The 27154-nt window shown below is 59.2% G+C and overlaps 3 protein-coding genes across 11 annotated transcripts; 1 reads left to right on the forward strand and 2 right to left on the reverse strand.

Annotated features, from left to right (window-relative positions):
• The first annotated feature begins 40 nt into the window (after positions 1–40).
• Positions 41–4096, forward strand: CDK5 (cyclin dependent kinase 5). Its single transcript, XM_033099219.1, has 12 exons — positions 41–177; positions 804–892; positions 989–1056; positions 1189–1249; positions 1353–1409; positions 2122–2217; positions 2335–2409; positions 2571–2667; positions 2842–2911; positions 3453–3513; positions 3620–3700; positions 3818–4096. The coding sequence occupies exons 1-12, from the start codon at positions 141–143 to the stop codon at positions 3902–3904; spliced, it is 879 nt and encodes a 292-aa protein (XP_032955110.1). The 5' UTR covers positions 41–140; the 3' UTR covers positions 3905–4096.
• On the reverse strand, positions 2907–9369 carry ASIC3 (acid sensing ion channel subunit 3). 9 transcript variants are annotated; one of them, XR_004422201.1, is made up of 12 exons: positions 8477–9369; positions 7616–7766; positions 7282–7409; positions 6893–7094; positions 6750–6806; positions 6498–6645; positions 6144–6219; positions 5960–6039; positions 5795–5866; positions 5545–5603; positions 4712–5402; positions 2907–3273 (listed from the first exon to the last, which is right to left on the reverse strand). XR_004422201.1 is itself a non-coding variant. In XM_033099217.1 (11 exons), exons 1-11 carry the CDS (start codon positions 9008–9010, stop codon positions 5321–5323), a joined length of 1602 nt encoding a protein of 533 aa, XP_032955108.1. In that variant the 5' UTR covers positions 9011–9015; the 3' UTR covers positions 5216–5320. The 9 variants fall into 9 exon arrangements, 7 of the variants coding, with proteins under 7 accessions (XP_032955108.1, XP_032955107.1, XP_032955105.1 ...); XR_004422202.1 differs by having other exon boundaries at positions 4712–5399; positions 6750–6809; XM_033099217.1 differs by lacking the exon at positions 2907–3273 and having other exon boundaries at positions 5216–5399; positions 6128–6219; positions 8477–9015.
• Positions 9370–12082: 2713 nt separating this feature from the next.
• ABCB8 (ATP binding cassette subfamily B member 8) lies at positions 12083–26859 on the reverse strand. The gene is made up of 16 exons (XM_033098965.1): positions 26664–26859; positions 22982–23294; positions 22479–22634; positions 22307–22401; positions 22079–22184; positions 21205–21366; positions 21036–21121; positions 20822–20919; positions 20288–20393; positions 17229–17262; positions 16889–17025; positions 16606–16700; positions 16324–16457; positions 15327–15474; positions 13688–13938; positions 12083–13045 (listed from the first exon to the last, which is right to left on the reverse strand). The coding sequence occupies exons 1-16, from the start codon at positions 26756–26758 to the stop codon at positions 12920–12922; spliced, it is 2142 nt and encodes a 713-aa protein (XP_032954856.1). The 5' UTR covers positions 26759–26859; the 3' UTR covers positions 12083–12919.
• Positions 26860–27154: the final 295 nt, after the last annotated feature.

Here is a 27154-nt window from a genome sequence, read left to right on the forward strand (position 1 = left end):
TCCTAGGACTACAAGCCCCAGAAACCCATGCGCAGGCAGAAAGGCGGGGCAGGGCCGGAGGCTGGGGTGCCGCCTCCTCTGCAACGCCGGGGCCGAAGTATTAGAACCGAGGGCCCACAGGGGTCCCCGCGGCTGCTGCGATGCAGAAATACGAGAAACTGGAGAAGATTGGGGAAGGTAATGGGACCACCAAATGTTCCTACACGATCTTCTGCATTCCTTGCATCTCTGGCTCCTCTACCATCAGCAATGCCCAGACTCCGACCTCAGCACTGGCTGCATCCCTGGCCCCGAGCTAAATACTCGGTGCAAACACCAATCCTCCCGTCAGCATTTCCTGCAGACGCCCCCTCCCAATCTTAGCACTCCCTGTAGGCCCGATCTCCCGACCTCAGCACTTCCTGCATTTCCTACACCCACCTTCAGCACCACTTAAAGAATCCACCCCCACCCTCCAGCCTCAGATCTGGCAGCAGACCTCCAACCTCAATATTCCTGCCGGCCTTCATTCCTCTCCCAGACCCCTGCTCACTGTTTCCAGACCCTCCCAAAGCACTGCCTTTATTATAGATCTACCCCGGCAGCCACTGCCTCTCCCTGCTGCAGACCCGTTGAGCCTCTGCAGGCCCCTTCTCTGCCACGTCCTCACTCTCGAAGCTCTGCCATGCCCAGCCTTCACCCTGAATCTCCTCCCTTACTCCTGCAGGCATCAGAAATAACACACTCCCATGATGTCTCCCCTCCCAGGAGGGACTTCCTAGGGTGCCCCATCCTTTCCCTCGCCCCTGATCTCCTTCCTCTAGGCACCTATGGAACAGTATTCAAGGCTAAAAACCGGGAGACTCATGAGATCGTGGCTCTGAAACGGGTGAGATTGGATGACGATGATGAGGTAGGACTGGGGCATCTGGGCCAGGGGGGTGGTTGAGGGCCTAGGCACGGTGGGATGTGACTGCATACCCCCACTCCCGGCCCCTCCTATGTGTAGGGAGTGCCGAGTTCTGCCCTTCGGGAAATCTGCCTCCTCAAAGAGCTGAAGCACAAGAACATCGTCAGGTGTGTAGACTGGCAGAGTCCTGCTTGCCTGTGTGGCCAGTCGGAGGAGGTCGGGGCTTCAGACATGGGCTGCTAGTGGGATATTAGGCCACACCTGTGGACCTGCCTGGCCAAGTCCTTCCTTTTTCCTAGGCTTCATGACGTCCTGCATAGCGACAAGAAGCTGACTTTGGTTTTTGAGTTCTGTGACCAGGTGAAAGGGGGATTTGGGGGACAGTAGCCTTGGGAGGGTATAGGGGCCCAGACTAAGGTTAAACCCTGTCCCATTCCCTCACCCCCACCCCATCCTCTTTTAGGACCTTAAGAAATATTTCGACAGCTGCAATGGTGACCTAGACCCAGAAATTGTGAAGGTGAGGGGGCTGGTGTTGTGGGGACTCATCGAGGCTGGGCTTGGAGTTTAGAGTCAGCGTCCCTGCTCTTTAGCACCAAGTTCAGGCCCTGGACTTGGACACGCTGGGGGGTCAGGGACTGAGAAAACCCTGTTTTTGCTCTCCACGGGCCTCCCTCATAGTGAGCATATTTTCACAGGAGCTCTTCGACCTCACAGTAATGCTCTGGTCTCAATGCTATGATTTACGCTTGAGAGATGAGAAAATGAGATTCAAAGAAATGTGTTCATCCAGGCAATACAATAAGTACTGAATGCTTTGCCATGCACCAGGCACAGTTCTAGGCCCAAGGCCACATGCCTCGACTCAGGTTCCAGGGTGCTGAATAATAATACAGCACAACATAGATGTTGAAAGTCACAATGTGTGTGTTCAAATGAGGCCAGGTAGGGGAGAGGTCCGTGTGGGGTTGGAAGGTAGGAAGGCCCGTTAGGCTGTAAGTTCCAGAAAGGTGGGGACCAGGGCCCCGTTCACTGTTTGCTTCTAATACTTCACGTGCAGCGTAATGTAAAGTAGGTCCTCAATAGGGAATGAATGATGTCGAACTGACCTTGGTGCTGAAAGACAGGTTGGTTCGAGGCAAAGCAGAGGGTGAAGACGGGTGCGTGATCCACTGCTGGGCACAGCTTCCTTTCCAGAGGGTCTGATGCCTGCCTCCCTGTCCTTTCTCCAGTCATTCCTCTTCCAGCTGCTAAAAGGCCTGGGATTTTGTCACAGTCGCAACGTGCTGCACAGGGACCTGAAGCCCCAGAATCTGCTCATAAACAGGGTACCTCTCAGGGAGAAGGGGGGAGACTAGGGAGGCTGGAGCCAAGGATTGAGTGATGGGGGAGCCGGCCTTCACACTGTTGAGACGCCCCTCTCCTGTTCCTCCCATCTCCATCAGAATGGGGAGCTGAAATTGGCTGATTTCGGGTTGGCTCGAGCCTTTGGGATCCCTGTTCGCTGTTATTCAGCTGAGGTGAGCTGGGGGGTGGGATGTGGGGGTGAGTGAGGAAGGGTATCCCCCAGTGAGCATCTCTCAGCTCTGACTCCAGGACCCAAAACATTTTCCCCTCCTCTCCGAGCTGCCTCCTCCCAGCCCTCTAAGTGGGCGGTCCCTGTGGGTGGGGTCTTCTCCAGGTGGTCACGCTGTGGTACCGCCCACCGGATGTCCTCTTTGGGGCCAAGCTGTACTCCACGTCCATCGACATGTGGTCAGCGGGCTGCATCTTTGCAGGTGATGCCGCGGGTCTGCAGAGGCACTTTCCGTCCTGTTTGGGTTGACAAATAGGGTTTGGAGGGTCCCCACGGGGCAGGAAGTGGCGCCCTTGGGGATGGGGCACAGAGGGTCCCATGGGAATGAGGGGTTCTTCATGTGTCAGGTCCTCTCACCCCTTCCTCCTTCTCCCAGAGCTGGCCAATGCAGGGCGGCCTCTCTTCCCTGGCAACGACGTAGACGACCAATTGAAGAGGATCTTCCGATACCCTTCCATTTCCATGCGTCGGGGGCCCTCTGGAGGGGGAGTGACAAGCTGTGGAGCTCAGAATGCAGAGAGCGAGGGTGGCGATGGACTAAGCCAGAATGGAGAGGGGCTGCAGGGCTTCTGAGGGACGCCCCTGGTTGTCACAGTGCAGCAGCATGCTTCCAGCTGGAGAGTGTGTGACATGTAGACATGGAGGGCTCCCTGGGGGAAGAAGCCAAGGAGATGCTCCTCCAGCCAAAAGGAGCCAAAAGGAGCAGCAGAACAATCTGTGGGAGTCGGGGAAGGCTGGCTGGTCATCAGGACCACGGACATCAGGATGTAGGTCAAAGCAATTCACTTCTGTATCTGTAGTTCCTGGCCTGCGGTAAACATCATGCAGGTGGGACAAAAAATGATAGTTACATGTGTTGGGGTGGCTTCTGTCATGAGCTGGGGGATAAAGTGAGGAAAGCAGGGGTGGGCATGAGGAATTTCCCCTGGGGGGGAAGAGCCCCCCCCCCGCCCCTTTGCACCAAGTGATCCTTGACCCTGTGGATACACTGCTGGGGACGCCAACCGAGGAGCAGTGGCCCGCCATGACCAAGCTGCCAGACTATAAGGTGTGATGGGCATGGGGAGTCATGGTTCATCGGTGGTCCCTTGTTTCTCAGCTCTAGCAGCCTCCACGCCCCACACCCCTGGGCTGACTCTCCCTGCCCCCCACAGCCCTACCCGATGTACCCAGCCACAACGTCCCTGGTGAACGTCGTACCCAAGCTCAATGCCACAGGGAGGGACCTGCTGCAGGTGACCAAGGGCAGGGCTACAGGGTGGTAGGATAATTGTCCAGAGGGACTGGGGGAGGGTAGGCTCTGGGTTGCTGACGCTGCCTGACCCGGCTATACCTTCCTTCTGTGCCTCCAGAACCTCCTGAAGTGTAACCCTGTCCAGCGCATCTCAGCAGAGGAGGCCCTGCAGCATCCCTACTTCTCTGACTTCTGCCCCCCCTAGGCTCCTGGACCCTGCCGCCAGGCTGGGGCCTGGCCTACCTCTGCCCCTTTCCCGGGAGGGGAAGAAAAACAGGGACGCACAGTGTGCTGAGCTCCAGCTATGCTGGGCCCGCCAGGGTAGAGGCGCCTTCGTGCGGGTTCTCCCTCCCTCCACGGACTTTATTTAATTTCATAAATTGGCTCCTTTCCCACAGTCTGGCTGATGTGGTGGTAGAGTGGCTCTGAGAGGGGGTGGGCTTGGGTGGTGGTCTCTGCTCCGTTTCACCACCCTCTGCTACCCTGCTTCCAGCTGGGACACAACTTAGCTGTGCCGTGCTTGCTGAGCTTCTGTCTAAGTGGCCTGAGGCTGGGGGCTAGAGGCTGACCCGCACCCCTTATGGCTGGGCTCAGGGGCACTGCTGTGCCCACACATGTGCGTACGCACTCGTGTGTACCCCTTTTTCCCTCTACCCAGGATGGCCTGTGACAGTCCTGAGGGGTTAGGCAGCCGGTGTTTGAGAGCAAGGATGGCCTTCCACAGAAGTAGAAGAGGGCCGGGCCTTTCCTTGTAGTTCTCCCTATCCCACGGGTACTCACCCTGTCCCTTACCTCTTCATTCCCTCCCCCCTTCCCTAGGCCTGCAGAGAGGCTGGGACAGGAGAGACCCAAAGATGTGGTTAGATCAGGAACACCCCCTCCCTGCTCCCTTATCTGTCAGTTTTCCAATATTGGGTACAGAGAAAGAGAACAGGGAAAATGGCCGTGGCTGGGGCCTGGGTGTATCCTTGCTGGCAGGAGTGGGAAGGGAGAGCCTCCCTCACCATCTAACCTGGGGCCTCTGTTGTGGGCAGGCTGGGAAAACGAGACCTGTTCCCATGGAGACGGGGTGTGCTGGAGCTTGGTCCTAAATGTGGGAAAAAGGCATGATCTAAGTAAGGCAGGACACGGCTTGTGTTCTAGGAAGTGGGGAGTCCCTCTACCTTCTCGCTGCTTGCTCTCCCACTTCTTACCAGGCTCTGGGTCAGAGCCTTCTTCCAGCCATTCCCTACAATCCCCCAAATGGGACTACCCTGCCACTGACTCCTCTCCACGCGGACACATGACGTGAGGTTCCATTCTCTCTGAGCTGTCAGTCTGACAAACTCATTCTCACTGAGATGCAAACAACTGGTGCTCTTGCCCTGTTCTCTCCCAGAGGGATTTCTGGAGGTTAACTCAGATCCCTCCCATATTTCAGACACCATGTCCTCTAGATGATGGCTGGCAGAGCTCTTGTGCCTGAGTGTGCTAACTTTGGCCTGACTAGTCTGCCTGTAAGAGGAGTAGCTGAGACTGATGAACAGCTGAGAACTTTATTGGGGTGAAGACAGCAAAGTTATGTGCAGGCTGGGCATGTCCAGGATGGCAAGGTGCGGCCCTGAAGACACAGACATCGGGTCTAGAGCCGTGTGACGAGGTAGCAGGTGCGGTGGGAGGCAGAAAGACTCCTGGTGACGGCACAGGGAGGTGTGGGAGGCCTGCTGAGACACAGACCACAGTGCTAGGACAGGGGGCCTCGCACCCACTGCCCTGCTCCTGCCTCCGCCCTTCTGGATCTGAACTTTGCCCTCTGGACTGTACCTGCCCCTCCTCCCTTGACCTCAGGGAGCCATTTCTTGTTACCTGGGGCCCAAGCTGAGATGGGGCACTTCATTTCGATGGCTGCCCATCCCTTCCTGAAGCTGTAGGAGGAGGGACAGGGTCAGAGGAGGGGAGGGGTCCTCCAAGGACCAGCCAAGGTCGCTGCTCACCCCTCCCTGCCACTCTGTTTTTCTCCCCAGCTAGGCAGGGATGGTGTTCTAGGCTTGGGTGTGGGGGGGGAGGGCTGGAACACTCAGATAGAGATGGCAGGGGAGGAAGAGGAGGTTGTTACCAGATTGGTGCTGGAGTGCTTTTGGGAGCGCTTTCGGTTCCAGAAGTATCCCAGGACCCTGTCTCGGAATACCTGGGAGCAAGCAGTGAGGCAGGTGGCCACCTTCCACCCTGCCCTGGGGCCTGTGGCTGTTTCCCCCTCCCCCAGCTGAGGCCCCCGGCCCACCTCACAGAGGTAGTCCAGGATCTCAAGGATGGTGAGCAGGCTGGCCCCGATGAAGAGCCCCATCTGGCCCCCAATGTCGCCTGTGGACACCCAGGCACCGTCAGTCAGTCAGCGCACAGCCACGTGCTGTGCCCACCCCTCCCCCACCCCAGGTGCGCGCGCACACACCAAGCAGCTCTGACACCTCATAGGCCTTCTTCTGCTCCACTGTCTCGTAGTTGAGGGCCTCAAAGAAGATGTCTAGTACCAGCACGTTGTCCCTGGAGGAAAAGAGGCGGGATGTTCACTGGACAGCCCCCGGTGCCAACTGCTGGCGGCAAACAGGTGATCATTCTTTAGGCTCTGACTCCTTTCAAGAGCCCCAGGAGGGGCGTCACCGCCCCGTTTTGCAGAAGACACAGCTTCAGAGAGGTTAGGCAGCTTGTCCAGAGTCCTAGGGCCCGGTGATGACGTGCAGACTGGTGTCCCACCCAGGTGTGAGAAGGAAGACTCGGCCAGGGGAAGGGTGTCCACCCCACCCCCGGCCGCCCCAGCTCACGCGATGTAGGCCTCGCTGCGGTTGTATTTCCGGGCCAGGTAGCGGGTGGCAGGGCGGCTCGGCATCCGCACCATGGAGAGCTCCTTGGCGTAGCGCGTGCTGGCGCACGGGTTGGGGCAGGTGCACGCGTCCTTCCGCAGCATGGCATCTGCGGGCCACAGTTGCCCGGGTCAGGGCTGTCCGCCGCCGGGTGGGGGTAACAGGCCGAACCGGGTAGGGACGGTATGGGATGCGGGGAGGCTTGCCCCTTACCCAGCGCGGGGTTGGCGCAATCCTTGTACTGCTGGGGGCTGCACACGGGAGCGCCACCTGCTGGGGGGGGACAGTTTCAGGGAGGCCTCCCAGGCTCTGGGCCCCTCCCCATCCGACCCCTCTTTGGCTCCCCAGCCCTTTACCTGGCATATGCATCATTCGGCAGCCGCATTTCCGAGCCACGTAGCGGGTCTCACAGGCCAGGCGACACCCCATTAGACTATAGGGAGGCCTGGGGCCTGGAGTGGGGCCGGGGGCACCCAGGGGATCAGAGGGTTCGGAGTCAAAGTCGGGGTCCAGAGATCTCGAGCTGCAGTCGCCCCAGGGCGCTGGCAGGAAGCTCAGCTTTAGAGGGACTGGTTAAGGATGCTTCGGGACAAGCGGGGCACCCCGGGAGAATGTGATCAGTCGCTGGGGAATAGAGGCTCCTGGGTCTGAAGAACTGGGGGGTTGGGGTCTGAGGTGGTGTGAGCTGATGGAGCGGGTTGAGACCCTTGGGGGGAGGGGAGTTTGGAAGTGCAGGGGAGGATACTTGCTGCTGCTGGCAGGACACAAAAGTCTGGTAGCCAGGGGCCACCCCAAAGCCCAGCTGGTCGATGATGGGTGGCTCCTCCTGGCTGTGGATCTGCACTCGGATTCCCACCTCAAATGGGGTCTCCTCTGTGGAGGAAGAGGGACCTAAGACCTGGGTCCCAGGAGCTCCCCTGCTGCAGCCCCTTCTCGAGGACGATGCAGGGCCAACCCCACCCACCCCCTCTCACAAGGAAGGACGGCCTTAGGTCCCACCCCAGCACCTCCTCTGCTCCCCAGAGATGTCTGCACCCCATTGGTGCCCCACTCCAGCCACCCCACGCGCACCCTCATACCCACGTCCTTCCACACGGGCAGGTACTCATCCTCCTGCACGTCCAGCATGACCTCCAGCCCATTGCCCGCGCCGCCCTTGGGGGTGGTGAGAAGCTCTGCCCCATTGGCGCCAGAGTTGAAGGTGTAGCACTGACCCATCCGGGTGAAGATCTGGGGGTGGGCAGACAGGGGCAGACTTCACCAGGGGACAGGAAGCCCCGCCAGCCAAACAGGGCCGTGGGACCCATCCCCTCCCCACCCCCTCTTTGTCGTCTCTTCTTTGAACACTGAGACCCACATCTCAATGGCCCCGCCCTGCCCTCATTCAAGCACATGTAGTTGGACCCTCATGGCTCCCATTACTCCAACTCTTCCTTCCTCTCCACCCCCAGCACAGGGCACAGCAACTTTCTTTGGAGACTGGGGTAAAAGTCAGTGGATCCCATTGCCCTCCTCCAGGACTGGCAGAAGGTTGAAGAGGCAGAGAGAAAACCAGCCCCTACCTTGGCAGGGAGAGCGGTCTTTTGCCCTAGAACAGTCCCACTAGCTCACCCCCCCGCCCCAGGATCAGGGTCTCCACAGATCAGACCCGGGGCCTGGAGACAGCCTGGGTGAGTGTCCCATGCTGGTAGGTGTGACCTTGCAGGTCAGCTGAGTGACAGAGAGAACCCCATGGAGGACAGTTTCCTGGGCTGAACAGAAAGGCACTGGTGGGGTGGGGGCCTGTGGCCTGGCTGGGAAGGAAAGGGTCTCAGGTATGGGTCTTAAGGTTCCCTGGCTTTGGGGGAGCCTGGGCTGGCAAGGCTGGGGATGGTGGGTCCTCGGCAGGGATGGCTGGCACTCCTGGGTCCCCGGCAGGACAGGTCAGGTGGCCAGCTCACCGCGGTGAAGTTCTCCGGCCCGCACGGTTGGCCGCGGTAGCGGCAGTCCAGCAGCATGTCCTCCAGCGTGTGCCCTGCCCGGGCATAGAGTCGGGCCATGTCGAAGGTGGGACTGGGCATAAAGCCGGGTGACGTGGGGGGCCGGCCCAGGGCGCGCAGGAAGGCGGCGTGCTCGGCGGGCTCCAGGCCCAGCAGCGCTGGCCCAGCCCAGTGCAGGTCGTTGGGTGTGAGGCGTGAGCGGCGCAGTGGGTTGATGTTGCACAGGGTGACAGCCGGGAAGGTGAGCTGGTGGCTCTCACGCTCGTCCAGGGCTGTCTCATGGTGGAACTCCCCGTAGTAACGCACCCTCTCTGCCACCTGGTAGAGGAAGGCAGCCAGCGACAGGAGCACAGCCACAGCCCACAGCCCCCGGCGCGGGGTCAGGCTCCCCGGGCCGAAGACATGGCCCAGCCCGTGCAGTGTGCAGCTGCTGGCGAACACGCGGATGTCTGAGGCGGGCCGCCGGGCCTCCTCCGGCCCTGAGGGGGTCTTCATGGCCGGAGCCGAGGTGGGGGGACTGAGAGGGCTGGGGGTGGTGACCAGGTGGCAGGGGCTTAGAAGGAAGAGAGGGTCGGTCCCAGGGCCTGGCCAGGCAGGGGGTCACTGCAGGTGCCAGGCGAGGACCCGAGAGGTAGAGGAGAGGAGCCAAGCCCGAGAGGGAGGTGGGGAAGCACTGGCCTGGCTGCCTTGTGTTCGGTGGCCTGGAGGGTCTGGCTGGCCTGGACCAGAAGCAGGCTCTGGCTCCTCGGGCCGGTGCTGGGCTGGGGTCTCCGTAGCAGAAAGCAGGTAGGGTGCGGCTGGCCTGGCAAGCAGGGCAGTCTGCTGCTCTGCTGAGCCAAGCTGCCGCAGAGGATTGGGTTTCAGCAGTGAGGGGGTAAGGGGGCTGGCAGAGCAGCCTGGGGGGCGGGGGAGGTCCCTGGAGCCCCAGGCTGAGCCATTAGTGCAGCATGGGGGGTGCCATGGCTGTGGAGACCAGAGGCGCCAGCAGGAAACCACAGTAACCCCGGTAGGGCTTGGGGGGAGCCCAGAGACAGTTGGGGCTGGGGTACCCTCAGGGCCTCCAGATTCCCGGCTGCAGCCCCTGTGTATAGAGCTGGGAGTCAGTCACTGGCCCTTGGCCCAGCCCCTCCCTCCTCCCGTCTCCTCCCTTCCCACTAACTTCACCAGGGTTATTGTTCTTTCACAAAGAGCGGAGTTGGCGCCTGACCAGACTGGAAGGTGGTGGGGAGTTTGGCATTGGCCACCTCCGCCTTCTGAGCCCCCACGTCCCAGCCTACACCAACAGCCAGGGCCTCTGCCGGTCCCACGTCCCAGGGGTCGATCTCTTGAGTGACCCTCTTTCCCACTCCCCACTCCACACCCAGGCCCATCTGTCTGGGAGGTTGGCTTCTACCACAATGATTGTGGGCTCACTTGCCACCCTCCCAGGTAACATGGGGTACCCCCCCGCCACTCCCAGGTATAACACAGGTGCCCACCTGGTACCCAGGTGTGACATGGTGTCTCTCCCAGGTAACATGGTCCGGCTTCTAACACGGATGCCCTCTCACTTCACATCTTTTTTCACTTAACATGTTCTGGGGACCACAGGATATCCAGTACCTGGAAAACATCCCCAGTTTTAAATGGCTGCATACCATTCCACTGTGTGGATGCACTCTGTTATGTCACCATGCTCCTATGATGGACCCTGAGGGTTTCCAGTCTCCCATTACAGACAACAGTGTTCCCAGCGATATTGCATAACTGTAACTGCCAGAAACAGGACTGCTGGGTCAAGAGGCAACTGCCTGGGTCATTTGCTACATGCCACAAAATTCCTGGCCGTAGGAGTTACAGCGTTTTACACTCCCGGCCGTCACACGGGAGTGTGCCTATTTTGCGTGGGGCTTTTCTAAAGGAAGACACTGTACCCCTACACAGGCTGGGGGGCCCTGGGCCAGTGCCTAGTATGGTGTGACAACACTGGCCTCGAGAGGACAGAGCTGGCCCATCTGAAGATGCTTCAAAGGACCCAGGACGACGGTCCTCAAGGCCCGCTCATGTTTGGTTAATGCTCACCTCTCCCCACCTCGTATGTCAGGAAGGGGGAGACAGGTGCCCACGGTGGGCCGGAGGGAAAGCAGGTTTATCTCCATCAATTTACTTACTGAAGTGTTTCTACTCCGTCTCCCTCCATGAAGCATTGGAGGCCGCCAGGTTCACGCTGGTGGTTTCTTGGCTGTGAGTAGCAGAAACAACAAAGCTCGCCAACCAAACACCATCACAGTGCTGCAACCGCCTGCCCAGCTGTCTGCCCTCGCGAGACTGCAGCCATCACAGGGCAGGGGCTGTTCTCATCCCTATCTTGGGCACAGTGACACAACAGGTGTGTAATGAACACGCTTTGGACAGAGTGAGTGGATGACGTGGTTTATTGCACAGATGTGACCACCTCTGAGGCTGCAGCATTGTGACTTTTCAGTACTTGACCACAGATTATCCCATTTAAGCTCTTAAAACAAGTTTTCAAGATTAAGCACAGCCAGGCTTAAGATCCACCTTGAACAGCTGCAGGAGCCAAGGTCGAGGTTACGGAGACACAGGGCCCGTGGCACAGCCTTCAGGCTGAAGGCCAGTCACGGATCTCACTAATTCCCTAGTTGGGCTGGGCGGGAGGCAGGATTCGGAGGCCGCGCTGAGGGGGAAAGAAGAGACCTAGAATCTGGTGTCAGAGGCTGGGGGAGCAGGAACTGGTTCTCCCAAGGGAGGGGCTGGGCAGGCCAGCGTGGACTTGGCCAGGGCGCTGAGGCCAGCTCTTGGCTGCACTAGGAGGTGTTTAGTGGCAAAGCCGCCCAGCGCCTGCCCCATGCTCTGCCTCCTGGGCCGAGGCTGCCCTAGGATATGACCTCTGATCAGTCAGGAAGTGGGGCAGCAAAGCAGGGTGGCTGTGGCCCTGGAGTACTTTGGGTGGTTTGTCCCCAAAGTGGCATCTGGTCCTAAACCACACCCAGAAGAGGTAGTGGGGTCTCCCATACAGATCCTGCACTCACACCTGAGCCACTGCTACCTCTTCCAGGCTGGCCTCCAGCTGTAGCCAACTCTGCTCTCCTGCCATTGCTGCTACCCCTCGAAACATGGCCTCACCCTTCTGTGCCACATGATCAATCCAAAATCCTTGGCTGGCATTGAATTCCGATACAGGGCACAGGTAATTCCTCTTCCCACCGTAGGGAGCAGGGTTCAGTGGGGCCTTCAGCCTGGACATGGCTGTGAAGGGTAAGGGTGCCTGGTGGGAGGTGACGTGGGCAGAACATAGGCGGGAGGGGTGAGCGTCTCTGGGAGTCCACGAAGGCTGGTGGCAAATCCTGGCTACTCACAGGTCCTCCGAAGCCGATGGAAGCCGGTCCCACCTCACTCACAGCTTTAGGGCCAGAGGCTCATGCCATGGGGGCAGGTGGCCAGTCCTTTTTCAAGGTGAGGCTCTGGTCCCATCCTCCATGCTCTGGCAGTGACGGCTCCTCCTCGGACTGGTTTTGTATTTTGCCAATACGAGGGGCTTAGCATTAACCCTTCCCGAATGGCTTGGTGACCTTGGTGACTGTTGGCACTATGTGCCCCGCGGCTGGAGTTTGGGCTGTGTCCCAAATGCCTTCTCTGTCCCCTTCCAAGCTGGTGTCTTCACAATGAAGGGGGCTGCCCACAAACTGGCCACGTGACAGACTCGGGGTTGGGGAGGCGGGGCAGTGGTGAGACCGCCAGGCTGGACCACAGAGCACTTGCGGCCCCTTCCTCCTCCCGGGGGCTGCGGCCTATTAGGCATCTGTCCCATTGGGATGACGGGAGGGCGAACTCTAGAAATAAGGACCGTGTGAAGGAAGAGAAATTGTTCTGAGGATGGGGACTGTGGGTTCAAGGGGTTGGCCCAAGGGGTGAGCTCCTTCTCCCAGGGCCACGAGAGACGGTGGGGAAAGAGGGGTGTCAGGAGCCAGCCTGGGAAAGTGAGGTCCTGGCACGGGTGTGGGGAAGAACCCCGGTGAGAATTTCCTACCACTCCCTGACCCTGGGTGTGCTCTCCGGAGCTGGGGCCTGGGTGCCTTTAGGCTGTCAGGTAGAGGAGAGACTCCGCAGTTTCCGAGAGGGGCTGGGGGAGGTCTGGGCAGAGGGAGGGAACAGAGCAAGGACCTGGGGACTGTGCCTCTTCCCTTGTGCAGACCAATGACTCAGTGGCTCTGGCAGGAGGGTGGCAGCCTGGCGGCAGGAGAGGGAGTAGATGGGAGCAATCCCGACCTCCTCCGAGCCCAGCGCTTGGCTGGGGTTTTATTGGGAGGACAGCCACAGCCCAGCACGCTGGCCCTGCTGGGGACTCAGTCCCTGGCCCCAGGCTTTGACGCTCAGCAGTGACCAGACTGCAGGGGGCTGCTCTCAGGAATTGGGGTGGTGGTTCCTGGGGCGTCCGGGGGCCCCAGGAGGTGGGCCATCCACGGCCTGTCTGCGGATGAGCTCGGCATACAGCCCACCTTTCCTCAGGAGCTCTTCATGGGTCCCGGCCTGGAGAGGAAGGAGGGGCAGATGGTCACCTGACAGAGCTCAGAGTTCAGGGCCCGAATAGGGTTGGCTTTGTATCCGCTGTTGGGGTCACTGTCACCTAAGCCAGCGTCCCTTCTGAGGACACTGTGACACAAAGGCACAATTGGTTACAGATGCCACTGGCGCATCTGTATTTGTAAGCGCCACCTCCCTGCTTAGGGGGATGTCGGAAGAGCAGCTGAGTCCCTTACAGAGCCCAGATTCCAGCTCATAGTCCAGGGTCCCTCGTGAAGCCCTTGAGCTTTTGCTGGAACAAGTGGCTGGGGGGCTGGGAGCCAGGCCCCACACGGACTCTAAGCCCCGCGGTGGACCCAGGCTCTGGGTGCTGCCTCTTTTGCACCTCAGCCCTGGTCACCACACGCTTCCCTATGATCCGGGGAGCTCTGCTGCCCGCAGGGGACAGAGGAGGGCACTGGGGCTCTGAGGCCAGCTCTGACCTAAGGGAAGGAACTCCTGAATCCACGTGGGCTGCTGCTTCCAGGAGATGGCCCAAAGCCTCCAGAGCCAGGCCCGACCCTCACCCAGCTCAGCGGGGCCACTGCTCCACTGTGTCCATAGCTCAGGCTGCCCCACCCACCGGCCCGCTCCCTGGGCCCCGCTGACCTCACAGACCCGGCCGTGGGCCATGACGACGATGTGGTGGGCCCCGCGGACGGTGCTGAGCCGGTGGGCGATGACCAGCACGGTGCGGCCGGTGCTGGCGCGGTCCAGGGCCTCCTGCACCACCCGCTCAGACTCCGAGTCCAGGGCGCTCGTCGCCTCGTCCAGGATCAGCACCGCCGGCTGCTTGATGAGGGCGCGGGCGATGGCCAGGCGCTGCTTCTGGCCGCCAGACAGGGTGGCACCCCGCTCACCTGCGGAGGAAATGACCCTCAGCTCTGGACTTGGGGGCGGCCCCCCCAAGCGGGGGCTCCTTGGGGTCTTCCCCTGGCCTGTGCATGTTCTTCCTGCTTCTGCGAGGGCAAGGACCACACCCGTCAGCATCCGGTCCCACATTCCTGGGCAAATGCGTGCACACTCATGCAAGGTGACCCAAGTCGGTGCCTCTCACGTACCAGAGCAGGGCCCTAGAGGCAGGATGGGACCTGCAGCTCTAGCTGCCTTCCCGGGCCTCCGGGTCTCTGCTGCTGTGGGGACATCCAGGACCCAGACGTGGGTTCCTGGAGTGTGGTGACAGCACAGTGGGGTTTGAAGCCCACCACCCAAGAATTCTGGGAAGACCATATCTGGGGAGAACTGCGGAGGCAGCAGCCTGGGAGCCAAAGAGCCTCCAGGTGACAGTAATCACAGAGCAGCGAGGGACAGACTGCAGCGCAGAGTGTGTCAGGTCAGAGGTACAAAGAAAGTGCGACCCAAGACAGGGAGGCACGGCCCCTCCAGTCAGGGGAGTGTGGAATCTGAGCAGTGAGAAAACCAGCTGGGTCAGTGACACAGAACATGAAAGATTGCCACAGATGGGGGACACCCCTTGGGAGGCAAAAGCTCAGCTAGAATAGGGCCCAAGTTTCAAGAGTTGAGCACCCCAGATAGGCCTGCACTTTGAGATACGCGAGAACAGTCTGCAACAGAGCCTGGAGACTCTGGATGAGAAACCCGGCCCCAGAGTTGGAGAGACCTCTGAGATGCACGACCAGGCTGCTAAATGCCACAGACATGCTACAGGGCGATGCGACCGCATGTCAACCCAGTGGTGCTTCCAGAACCACCAGAGCCCTGTCCTGGCTACGTCAGGAGACAGACCTGCTCACCACGTCAATGCCATCGATAACATGGGGACAGCTTCCAGCTAACGAACAGGACAGGAAGGACATAGGAGCCAGAGGACACACGATTATGATGAGGTAACACCCTCTGCTTCTGGTTGGGTCTTGGGACACAGAGTCCCCCAACAGCACGGATCACGACGTCGCTGGCTGGTCCTGTACAGCCACACAATGCATCTGAGAAATGGGTCGTGAGGCGCTTTCGACGTTGTGCGAACATCGCAGAGGCACCTGCACAGACCTAGGTGGTACAGCCTGCCACCATCCTACGAGCGGTCTGTCACTGACCGACACGTTATGTGGGTACGCCGTGTCCCCTCTCTGCAGCCTGCTTGTACCTGCACTCCCTGTCCCCACAGAACCGTCTCTGTCCTCCTCGGCCACAGTTCTGGTCTGGCCTTCCCTGATGCAATGCCTGTGTTCCTGTCCCCACAGGCCCCTCCTGGCAGACCCAAGCCAGACGCCGTCCCTGCGCTCACCGACGACGGTGTGGTACCCCTCCGGGAAGCTGGTGATGAACTCGTGAGCGTTGGCTTCCCGCGCAGCCGCGTAAACCTCTTCATCGGAGGCACCCAGCTTCCCGAAACGGATGTTCTCCATGATTGTGGTTCCAAACAGGACTGGTTCCTGGGTGGGGGTGGGGGCGAGGCCACAGGAAGTGTTCTGACTTTGTCCTGAACCCCTGAAGGGCGTGTCAGGAAAAGCTATTCTGGCCAGACCAGGACCCCTTGGAGGGCAGGTAGGGGCAGGTCCAAGTTAAAGGTCAAATGAGAACAGAGGTCCATCAAGTGGGCAGGCCAAGCTCCTGCAGGGCATGGAGCCCGTCAGGAGTGGGAACAGGAAGGTGGCAGTGGGAGCACGTCCAGCTGGCTCCACAGAGCTCCCCGCCCCCCCGGAGAGAAGGGGAGGGAGGGAGTTTGCACTGTGGCTTTGTTCTGCCATGGCAGCAGCCCTCGTGGGTTAGTAGGATGTCCTGCTTCTGCACACACAGTGGAAAGGTGGACTCTCTGTGGGCGGTACCACCCCCAGGCCGAGGGAAAGTGGTGGGGCCTCGCTTAGCGGGGGTGGGAAGGATGCGGGGAGGGGAAAGAGGGGAGCAGGCCACCAGCAACAGCGGGTGGGCATCGCTAGGCCCCCGGCACCAGGGCTTGTCAGAGAACCCGGGGACCCTCAAGCAGCCCTCCCAGCCCCACCTGCGTGGCCACTTGGATGGAGGAAGTGTTCCTGCCTTAGTGAGACGAGGGCAGAGCTGGGGTGGCCCAAGACGCGGAAACCGCAGACCCTGAGGAACACCGGAAAACAACTGAAGAAGGCCAGAGGCCCCCAGAGCAGGGGCTGGCGGACTGGGAAGGGGAGAAGGCCTGGGCGCCGTAAGGACTGAGAAGCAGGGCTGTGGGGAGGCAGGAGACGGGCCTGGTGGACATTAAAGACCCGTCTCGGTGACCCCGTGCGGTGAGGAAAGCCTTCTCTCCACACCTGGCTGATGAAACCGATGACCTGGCCCCGGAGCCAGGAGGGGTCGAGGGTGCGCAGGTCCCACCCGTCCAGCGTCACCATGCCTGCTGTGGGGTCGTAGAAGCGCTCGAGCAGGGAAGCCACGGTGGTCTTTCCTGTGGAATCGGGTTGGGGAGACAGGGCAGTTGGGGGGGGGCATGGGTTTCTGGAGGCTGTGCCAAGAGAGAGGGACCCATGATGGCAGTGAAAGGGCTCTGCTCTGCGTGGCCACCACGGGAAGGAAAGGATGAGGGTTCTTCTTACCTCCACCGGACTGGCCCACGAGGGCCACGATCTTGCCAGGGGGTAGCGTGAGGGTAAAGTCTCTGAGCACCTGGAAGCCAGGGCGGCAGGGGTAACTGACAGGACCAAGACACCCTCAGTTAGATCGGGTTCCTGGCCCCATGTTCCCAGGTCCCCCCTGAAGTCTCACCGTACCGCTGAGGGGGCTTATTCCAAGGGAGACATTGGCCTAGGTCCCCAGCCAGCTCCCCTCCTGTCCTCAGCCTGGAGAGAAGGACCCCAGTGCTCCCCCGCTGACACTGACCTGAAGCTGACGTTGTGAAATGTGATGGACCCACGCAGGTGCTCCCTGGGGATGCAGCTGCCCCCAGACAGGGGGATGCAGGGGCTCAGTGTCATGTACTCGAAGACCCGGGCACCTGCACTGAGGCCCCGCACCACCTGGGGGGGATTTGTCTGCGTTGAGGGAGGGGTGGGGTCCAAGGGGAGGGAGGGGAGTGATAGCAGCATCCCCTGCACCCCCACACAGCGGGCAGGGACGGTATCCCCTCTGCCCAACACCCCCCCGGCAGCACACACGTGATGTTGGTGGCTGATGGCACTCCAGCCCGGATCTGGGACCCACCCCCGACCCTGCCACTCACCTGACCAAACAAGACAGAGAGGTTGGCCATGGACCTGTGAGGAGAAGAGCAGTGTTGAGAATGGGGACAAGAAGTGCCTGAGGGAAGGCAGGCCCCGGAGGGCCGGGTCCGGGTCTCAGCTGCTCAGGGGACATATGGGTGAGGCAAGGAAATAGGTGGCCTGCAGCCAAAGGCAGGATGTCCCTGGAATCTGGGACGTAGGAGCCCTGGGACCAGGCAGGTCACTGGGCAAGTTGCTTCTCCTTTCGGAGCTGCGTCCTCTCCTAGGCTGGATGAGGCAGACCACTGTCAGCTACCTCAGGACTGGGGGCCCCAGGGCTCAGTGGGGCTGGATTCCATCCGGCCTAGAGCCTGCAGGGCAGAGGCCGGCTCCTGAACGCCATCAGCAGAGGTCAGGGTTATGAGGCCCACATGGGCAGGTCAGATCTAGGGCTGCACACTCCTGGGGGAAGCAAGGCCTAGATAAGGTGGAAAAACGGGTATTCATCCTTTCCGAGAAGGAAGAAAACAGAAGACACTGGACCGACCACAGGGAGACCTCTGGGGGACCCCAAAACAAACTCCCTGGAGGCATTTTATTGTGGGCTTGCCCTGTGTGGCTCTGTCTAGACAGTGGGTCGCCTCCTCCGTCATGCGGGGCTGTCGGCTGCTGGGAGGGAGGTGAGTCACTGCTTCTTAGTCACCACTCCTGACGGGCCTGGGCGGCCCGTGACAGTGTGTGCGTCTGTGAGTGTGTGCACAGGCCCTTCCTGAAGAAAGGAAAGACTGACTCCTCAGCAATCCCACTTCTTCCAGCCCCAGGGTGGGTGTGGGGGGAGGGGGAGGAGCCTGCACGGAAACGGTTCTGGCGGGCTCAGAGCCATCAGGACTTGCCAAAAGGAGTGGGGAAGCACGGAGCAAGGAAGAGCCAGGATAGCGAGTTATCTGTGGGTGAGAAGGGAGAACATTCTCAAGAGATCTGGAAGCCATTAGTGCCTGGCAGAGGTGCCAGGCAGCAACCGAAAACCAGATGCACATGACTCGCTGGTGTGCGATGACCTTGCTCTCAGAGATGGCTCAAAAGAAGGCCTCAACTCTCCCTGGAGGCTGGGCGGGGTTGGGGGGGGCACTCATTCCCAGTGGGCCCCAGACTTGGATGTGGACCAGGTGGCCTGGCCCTGACTGTAGGCTGTCTGGGCACCTTTCCATGTCCTCCGGGGCTCCGATGCCACTAAAAAGAACCCCGCACTGGGGCCAAAGGTTGAGGCTGCTTGAAGGCAGGGGAGCACTACCTCCCGCCCCCCACCCCGTCTCCCACTCCCGTGGCACCCCAGGAGGAAACACATCAGCTTCTGTAATAAAACGAGAGCCGACTCCTCCCTGTGAGCTGAGAGGCCCCCACATGGATGGGCCCAGGGCCCGTGGCTGTGGCAGCAGCCCCGCCCGGCAGCCTGTGACACAGGGCACACATCTAAAAGTCCTGGGCTTCCTCTGTCTGCGTGACTCTAACTGCCGAGGCAGGGCAGTGGGGAGGAAGACAGAGGAAGGGGGCCCCAGGGAAGGCGAGTCTAAGGAAGGGGGGCCAGGAAATTTTCCTGCTACTGCCCCAGAGAAGGCCGAGGGTGGCTGCATGAAGGGAGCCAGTGGGGTCGTCAGGGTCTTCAGGACTAAAATGAGAGGCCAAAGGTCAGCCTGCGGAGGGGCAGCAAGGGGAGACCTCCTGTGCCTGTCTCTGCAACAGTCACAGCTTCTTAGTCCCAGGGCTACCAGGGAATAGTTCCCGGGCTGGAGGAGGGTGGGGCCACCCAGGACCAGAGGGGACCTGACCGGACCCCAATCAGACAGCGCTGGGCAGAAATGGGGCCGAGGGTGGGGGTCTTTTCCACCTGCTCATCTCCGGGTTAGCTCCACTCTACCCGGGACAATAAAAAGGCCTATGGTGAGGGATTCTGTAGGACACAGGTGGTAAGAGACAAAGCTGAGCCACGCCACACGTGCCACCAGAATCAGAAGCCATGGGGATGGGGCACAGAGGGGCATCTGGGGTGACATTCTATTTCCTTGATGTGGCCGGTGCCAGTGCAGCTCTTCACTCCTCAGTGACTCATTGTAGCATACTTCCGTTAGTCATCATAACGTATATTTACGTTTTATGTATTTTTATACATACAGTATGGATGTGGGGTGGGGGAAGGCAAAGTGAACAGAAACGACAGGAGGAACTGCTAGTGTCTGGCTGCGGGGAGCCAGGGAAGGGGCGGCCTTGGGCGGTTTGTGGCAAAGTCAGCCGAGAGGTCAGGGCTGCCGGGCCCAGAGGAACAGGTGGGTTTCAGAGCAATTAGTGCAACGAGCCACCAGGATGGCCATGCATGGGAGAAAGCCAGGCCGAGCAGGGGAGGGCGTCAAAAGCGTGTCAAGATGGCCTATCCATATGTGGACCCTCATTCAGCCCTAAAAAGGCAGGAAATGGGGACACACACTACTACATGGATGACCCTGGAAAACGCTATGCTTAGTGAAGTAAGCCAGACACAAAGGACAAATACTGTACGACCCCACTTAAGGGGGTACCCAGAGCAGCCAAATTCACAGAGACAGACAGTCTGCCAGGGGCTGGGGGAGGGGGCCAGGGGGTTAGCGTTGAATGGGCACAGAGTTTCGGTTTTGCGAGATGACAAGTTCTGAAGACGGACGGTGGTGATGGCTGCACAACAGTGTGAGTGTATATACCACTGAACTGTACACTTAAAAATGGTTAAGGTGGTAAATTTTATGTTATGTGTATTTTACTATAATTTAAAAAAGTTGTAAAAGTTGGTCAAGGCAACTTCTGAGGTGTTTGCAAGGCTGAAGGTAACAACTGCTTTTCTGAGTCTAGTCAGTGAATCAGGCTGGAGGGGCTGCCGCGAGCCCTGATGGGCTCTCGTGGAGGGCATGGGCCCTCCCCCCAGCCCTGTGCTCCCCTGGGGTGCTGGGCCAGTCCCCAGTTCTGGGGTGCGCGGCAGTCCCCAGAACAGGCTGGCACCCTGGCCCTTGACCCAGCAGGGCTCCCTAGGGCCGGGAACGGCCCCCACACTCACCTCTGCACTGTCTGGGAGGCCACCAGGAAGGACATGAGGTCCCCTCCTGTCAGCTGCTGTCCAGCCACAAGGGAGCCCCCAACAAATAGGGTGCCCAGAACCATGCCTGCACAGTGAAAGGGACAGGTGGTTAGGGAGGAAGCAGCTGGAAGCGGAGCAGAGCCTGGCCCAGGGTTAGTCCCCAGTTCCAGTCCCTGCTGTGCTTCCAATGGACTGGAATCTCGGTGAGTCGCTTGAATAGTCTCTGCCTTTGTTTCCTCATTTGGAAATAAGTGGCGGAAGGGGTGGGGGGTGCCTCCATGGCTTCCTCCTGGGTAGGCTGGCAGCACAGGCTGGCAGCACCCTACACACAGCTCGGTGGTGACATCAGCCCACCTGCCCACTGCCTGTCACCAGGCTCGGGCACCTGGTACCCGACAGACATATGAAGAACGTCAAACAGGCGAGAGCTGGCCCTCACTGGCTTGCTGGGACCAGTCCTTTGCTCCTCCTCAGCCGTGACCCGGACCCCCAGGCAAGGCTTTGCTCACTCACAGTTGAAGGCGATGTTGGAGAGCCCCTGGAACAAGGCGATGCCTCTCCCCAGCTCCTCTGCCTTGCAGCGAGACCCCTCCAGCTCTGCTCCGTAGCGTCTGGGGACAGAGGCCAAGCCCTGCCCTCAGAAGGCAGCTGGGTCGGGGCACAGGGCAGGTGGGGGTGCGTTCGGGAAAGCCCCCTGCTTGAGGTTCTGCCCCTGCCCGGGACTCACTCTTCTTCCCGCTGTTCCATGGCGAAGGCTCGCACGGTCCGAACGTTGCCTAGCGCCTCATCCGCTACCCCTGTCGCCCTGGCAACCTACAAGGTATCCGGGAGATAGGAAGTTGGGCTGGCGACTGAGAGAAGGGGGACGGCAAGGAGCAGGGCGGGAAGTGTCGTACCTGCTCCTGACACTGGCGAGACAATTTTCGCAGCGCCGAGCCCATCAGGGTGCCCACTGCCATCAGGGCGGGCGTGGCCACTGCCAGCAGCAGCGTGAGGCGTGTGGACAGCATGGACAGGGACACCAGGCAACCAGCCACCTGGGTGCAGCTTCGCAGCCCCTGGGGAGAGGAAGGAGGCAGGAAGGCTGTTTGGCACCAGCATCACGACACGCGGGGCATTACCAAGGGTCAGCTGGCTACAGCCCTACCCTCCCAAGGCCAAGGCCACAGGACTGAGACCTGTGCCACTGGGCACAGAATGTAACCCCCTTCCTGACCAGCAGGCATGTCGGGGCTGGGTGAGAATGCCTGTGCACTTGGCACCCTGCCCGACAGATCCCAGTTTGCTTCTCTTTCTGCTCTAGAAACTGAACAAAAAGAGTCACATGGAGATGCTGTGGGCGTGTCTGCCATGATCTAGCAGCCATGGCGCCGTCACGGGTGGATGAGAAGAGGACACCGGTAATACAGTAAAAAGCCATTGCTCATTCTTAACACTTGTCAGCATGCCAGGCTGGGGGCAAGGCAGGCCAGGGCGACTGTGCTCTTGGCAAGCTGGACCAGGAAAAGCTCTTTGTCGGAGTCCTTGGGAAGATTTTCTGGGGAGGTAAGCTTTCAGAACAGGACAAACAGCCTGTCCTGACCTTGGACACTGCCATGGCACCTCCCTTCCACGAACTCACGCACTTCCCCATTTCCTCATCAGACAGCAGGCTTCGCGCTCTGCTCCATGTAAGCTTAGGCTCGGGGCCAAAGGACGGGCAGGGCTGGTGCATCTGCACGGGGGGGGGGGGGGGGGGGGGGGGGGAGGGGGGAGGCGTGTGGCACTGACCTGAGAGATGACAAGTTTGAAGGATGATTTAAACTCCTGCACGTCAGTTGTCAATCGGTTCACCAGCTGCCCAGTCTTTTTAGCATCAAAGAAAGCAATGTCTTGTCTGGTGGTGGGACAGGGGAGAAGCAGGTGGGGGAGACATCATGTCAGGGTGACACCCACCCCGACTCCTGGGATCCCGGGGCCCCTCGGTCACCCCGGCCCACACCCTGCCGCTGGCAGTACCGGAGCAGGTTGCTGAAGAGGGCCCTGCGTATGTCCAGGGCCATGCGCTCCCCGACGCGGGACAGCAGTACCAGGTACCCGAAGGTCAGCAGTCCCTGGGGGAGAGGCAGGGGCACTCAGGGGCGCCTGGGAGGCCCCGCTGGCTGCCCCCAGGCACCCCCTCCTGCTGTACCTGGAGGCCGTAGAGGAGGAGCAGTTTGGTGCTGAGATTCCGGGACTCATTCATGAAGCTGCCCACGTGCTCCCGTGTGTACTTGGCCACAATCTCCACCAGCTGGCCCAGGAGCAGGGGGATCTGCACATTCACCAGTGCCGCACCCAGTGCCAGCTGTGGGGGCAGACATTTGGGGGGGGCATGGTCTTCCCCACCGCCAGCCTTGACCTTGGCCCTTCTCTCCTGCTGTCGTCCATGCTTTAGCTGCTCTCTGACACTTAGCGCCCAGGCTGCCAGCCCCTGGGGACCCGTGAACCCTGCACACCCAGCCTCCCTGTGCAGGTTCTCCTGGTAGCTCTTGGCCCCTGGTCCCTAAGCCAGCCCTTGCTGCTTCCTAAGTCTCGTCCACGACTTGACAAGGCAGTCAAACTACCCCTACACAGCTCTGGCTCGGGCTTCTGCAAACCCCTGGCTGGGTCCTTCCTTGTCTCTGGTTTTGGGGGTGCCGGGGAAGATCTCACCACGACAGCGGCCCCCAGGACCAGCAGGTGAGGATGCAGAAACTGCCAGAAGAGCTTCCAGTTGAAGCGGGACTCCACGACACAGGGTTTGGAGCGGGCAGGAGGGGCCTCTTCTGCCTCACACAGTGCCACAAGGCAGAGGCGGGGGCATTTGCTCAGCACCACGGGGCTCAGGAGGGCTCCCCCCACCCAGCGCCAGGCAGAGAGGCTTCGGCCAGGAGCTGGGGGCGCTCGAGGGAGGCGGGCCCGGAGCTGGCACCGCAGCTGGGCCACGGCCCTGAGGAGGTAGGAGCTGTGCTGGCCATCAGAGTGCCTGTAGGGAGAGAATCACACCGATGGCGCCAGGCCACGACTGTCCTTCCACTGAACAACACACCAGCAGAGCCCTGGGCTGACCTTGCTGGACAGCAGTACTTCTTCTTCCACCAGGCCCTACACTGCCTTTCTCAGGCTATTCTTGAGCAATCTCGGTTTCTGAGACAAACACACATATGCAAAGTAGCTGAGGAATGACACAAGCACATGGAATGAAGCCTGAAGGGTGTTCTCCCTGTGCCATCGCTCAGTCAGGCCCTCAGCCTCCAGAAGCACCTCAGGAGCAGTGACCCGCTCCAACCCTCGTTCTTTCAGATCACAGCACGTCAGAGCTGGAGGGCACTCCACACGGCAGCCAGCCCACGGCACTCCCTTACAGATGAGGACACAGAAGTCCTGAGTGCACATGGCTTGGAGAAGTAAGAGAGGGAGCCCCACCTGGTGGCCGTGGCCCCGCCTCACCGAGTTAACAGTCCCCTGACTTTGATCCTCGCACCCGGGAGGGAGATGCCATTCTTCTCACCTGACAGACGGCAAAACAGCACGTGGGGCTGAGAGGCTAATACCCTGTCCCCAAGCAGCAGAACTGGGAGACGAGGGGACTGCCGTGTGAGTCCAGAATCTAGGCTCATTCTACTCGGCCTTGTAACCTGCCCAAGGCCATGTGTGGCAGGGCCAGGACTGGACCCAAGGCTGGTGACCATTGGTCAATGCTTATTGCCCACGCTTCTAGCATCCTGGCTCCTCCCAGGCCTCGAGTGCTTATGTGACAACGTATGGAGGGAAAAAGGTGACATAGTCCCTCTCCGTCAGCTGAAGGAAGAAAAAGAAATGAAAATCTAAATAACATACCTTGTCACCTTAGATAGGCCAAGACCACCTCCTCTTTCCTGCGGTTCCCACATCTGTAGGTGGCAATTTAGGGCTGTGTGCCTACTGTGGGCAGTGCTCGGCTATGGGGCACGGGGCAGGGACAGGGCAGAGGGGGTAAATACCCTCCTGGTGGCTAGGCTTTAGTGGGGGCACAAGGAGCTCGTGACAAAGCTTGCGGAGTGTGGGGAGCATTGGGGAGCACAAAGCAGGCGCTCCTCCTTCTGTGGGAGGGAGTCAGGAAGGGTGGAGGTGGGCGGGAGCAGTCATTACAGTCTTTACAAAACAGCTGGACGTTGGAGGGCAATGAGGACCATGGTGGTTTTCAGGCTAGGGTGTTGACAGTCAGATTTGCACTTTCAAGATCACAGCAGAGGGGAGTGGCCGGAAGAGGACAAAACTGGCTACAGAGGCCTGTTAGAAGCTGAAGTTATCTGAAGAGTACATGGTAGGATGCTCACAGATCCAAACGAGATTATTGATGGGAGAGGCTTTTAAAGAGAGACCAGAGTGAGTGAGAGGTTCTTCCTTGACTATGATGGTCTTTTCTATTCCCAGGCCATCCTAACCGCAGACTTTGACCCATCCTTCCCTGTGTCAACGAGGCCCATGCTTCTTGTCACCTCCATGTAGTGCCTCCACCCACACCCCTTTCCACTTGCCTGGTTTTTGTGTCTTGCTCTGCACAGTGGACTTTACGTCTATCCTACATTTTAGATGGAGAAGCTCCCTCTGCTTCTACCCTGTGTAATTGTCCAATTTCCCCATTAGACGGTATGTTCCTTGAGGGCAGGGAGCTCACTCATTATTGTATCCCCAGCACTTAGCAGCGCTCTGGCACCTAACAGATGTTCAGCAAATGTTTATGTTTGCTGAGTGCATGACCGCACTAGGAATGCAGAACAACCTGACCCACTACTGCAGTGTCTGCAAAGTTTTGGACTTACCGAGGCCAACAGGAAGAAGTACACTTTAGATTGTGACCCAGCACAAGGAACATATATATGTCACACAAAACTGAAATTCACAAAATAATACTTTCTCTATTTTTTAAACATATATTCTATTTTCTATTATGTTCACTTTTAAATGGTCCCAACCCACTAAGTTCATTTTATGATCTATTGTGCTGTGACTTACACGTTTGAAAAACACTGCACAAATGAATGCACAAATACTTGAATGTTATTGGGTCTCTTTCCTTGGGTTTCTCTTTGGCTTAAATAATATCAACACCTTTACTCTTTTCTTAAGGACTGTTTTCAAACCTTTTAATAATTTACCATGGCCACTTTCCAGCTTCTCTCATCTTCTCCAAACTAAGTAAGACTCTAAGCAGGGCTTGGTCACTGCCAAGAGCTGCCGCTTTACTTCCCAGCGCTGGTACTTGTGGCTCCAGCTCCGCCCAGCTCTTGCCCTCTATTAATCAGATGGACTCTCCCAACAACACAAGTCCACAACCACCCTGTCACACAAGGTGTCATGTGGGGTCTCTGGTCCCGCTCCCTGCATAAGAACACAGGATATGGCAAGGCCAAAAAGGAACATCCACGGAGCCACAGATAGGGGAGTCATACCATTATAATCTCGCTGGCAGCTGGGTGGGAGACACAGGAAGCAGGAGGCACACGATCCGCAGCCTGCCGTCCACTTCTCTGCCAACCAACCCCACTTGCTAACCGCAATCCGCGCTTACTAGCTCAGCCACGGCAGTTATATCAGTGGCTAATGGCTAACTGGTTACAGCTGATGGCCAACTAATCACAGCTGATGGCCATCTACTACCCGAGCCAGCACCTTTCCACGTGAGGCCGAGAGCCTGGAAACTGCTCTCTGGAACTGTCCCCACACACCTGCTCTGTGACTCTGCTGCCTGCTTGGCCCTCTTGTGATTATATTTACTCCAGGAGCAGAAGGGAGTCAGTTTCTCTCATACAACATTTACATTGGACTCTCAGGGTCCTGTCCGTTTCCCACCCGTCTTTCTCTCTCTTTAGACCAACGTGTGTCAAGTGAACACAAGAACTAACATGTACAAGTTACTAGACTACCTCTGCACCCACATCTAGGAACAATTTTTGTTCGGCTCATTTTGAATCTTGGGAACACCACCAATACTGAATGTCTCTGCATAGGAGTAATTTCTATCCAAACCGCCAGATCAATTCCAAGAAAAGTGGACGGGGGCCAGGAACGACATCTGTGCTGCACGGCGCCCCCTGGCGGGGAGTACGGACCGGGCGTGGTCACCCACCCAAAGCGTTCCCTCAGTCCGCCTACACGCGGATACAGATGCGCGGAGGCTCCTGCTGGCACCTGGGTCATCGCTATAAATAATTGAGGCCAATCCCCCGGGGAGTGACATTCCACCCCGGGCCAGGTAGGCCTACAACTCCCAGCTGGCCTCGCGCGAGCCCAGGACTCCATCTCCCGGCGGGCCCCACGCCCGGCTGGCGGGTCAATGGCCCGTGCTCCCAGTAGGTTTGTCCCTTTTTACCTGACGGCTGAGAATGTCTGGAAGCGGAGGAGGAGTAGCGGCCTGCCTGCGACAGGACCGCTCCTAATCCCGACCCGAAATAAATGCAACAACATGATGCGACGGGAGAACAGGAGTAATCGGCAACAGCAGTTTCACCCCCATCTCACTGAGGTCTCCATGTTGGCTCTGACCCCCATCCCGTCAAACCCCTCGCGCCTCGGCGATGATTGGCGGAAAGACGTATCAATTTCTTTGCAAGCTGTGATTGGAGAAAACCTTGTCCGCCTCCTCCTTTAGGAACCGTGATTGGAGAGAATCTGCCCCTCCTCCCCAGCTCGGGGCGGGGCCCAGCAGCCTGGGGCTCTGCCTTTTGCCCCGGGCTGGACCTTGCTCTGGGGTGACGTTTTGAGGGTGTGCAGAGTGCATTCGCCACGCCTGGGTATTCATAGTAACGCGTCAGCGCTGACCTCCGGGCCATTCTATCCGTGCTGCTGGCTGACTCTAGAGGC

Source organism: Rhinolophus ferrumequinum, chromosome 26, assembly GCF_004115265.2.
Source record: "Rhinolophus ferrumequinum isolate MPI-CBG mRhiFer1 chromosome 26, mRhiFer1_v1.p, whole genome shotgun sequence".
Lineage (NCBI taxonomy): Eukaryota > Metazoa > Chordata > Mammalia > Chiroptera > Rhinolophidae > Rhinolophus > Rhinolophus ferrumequinum.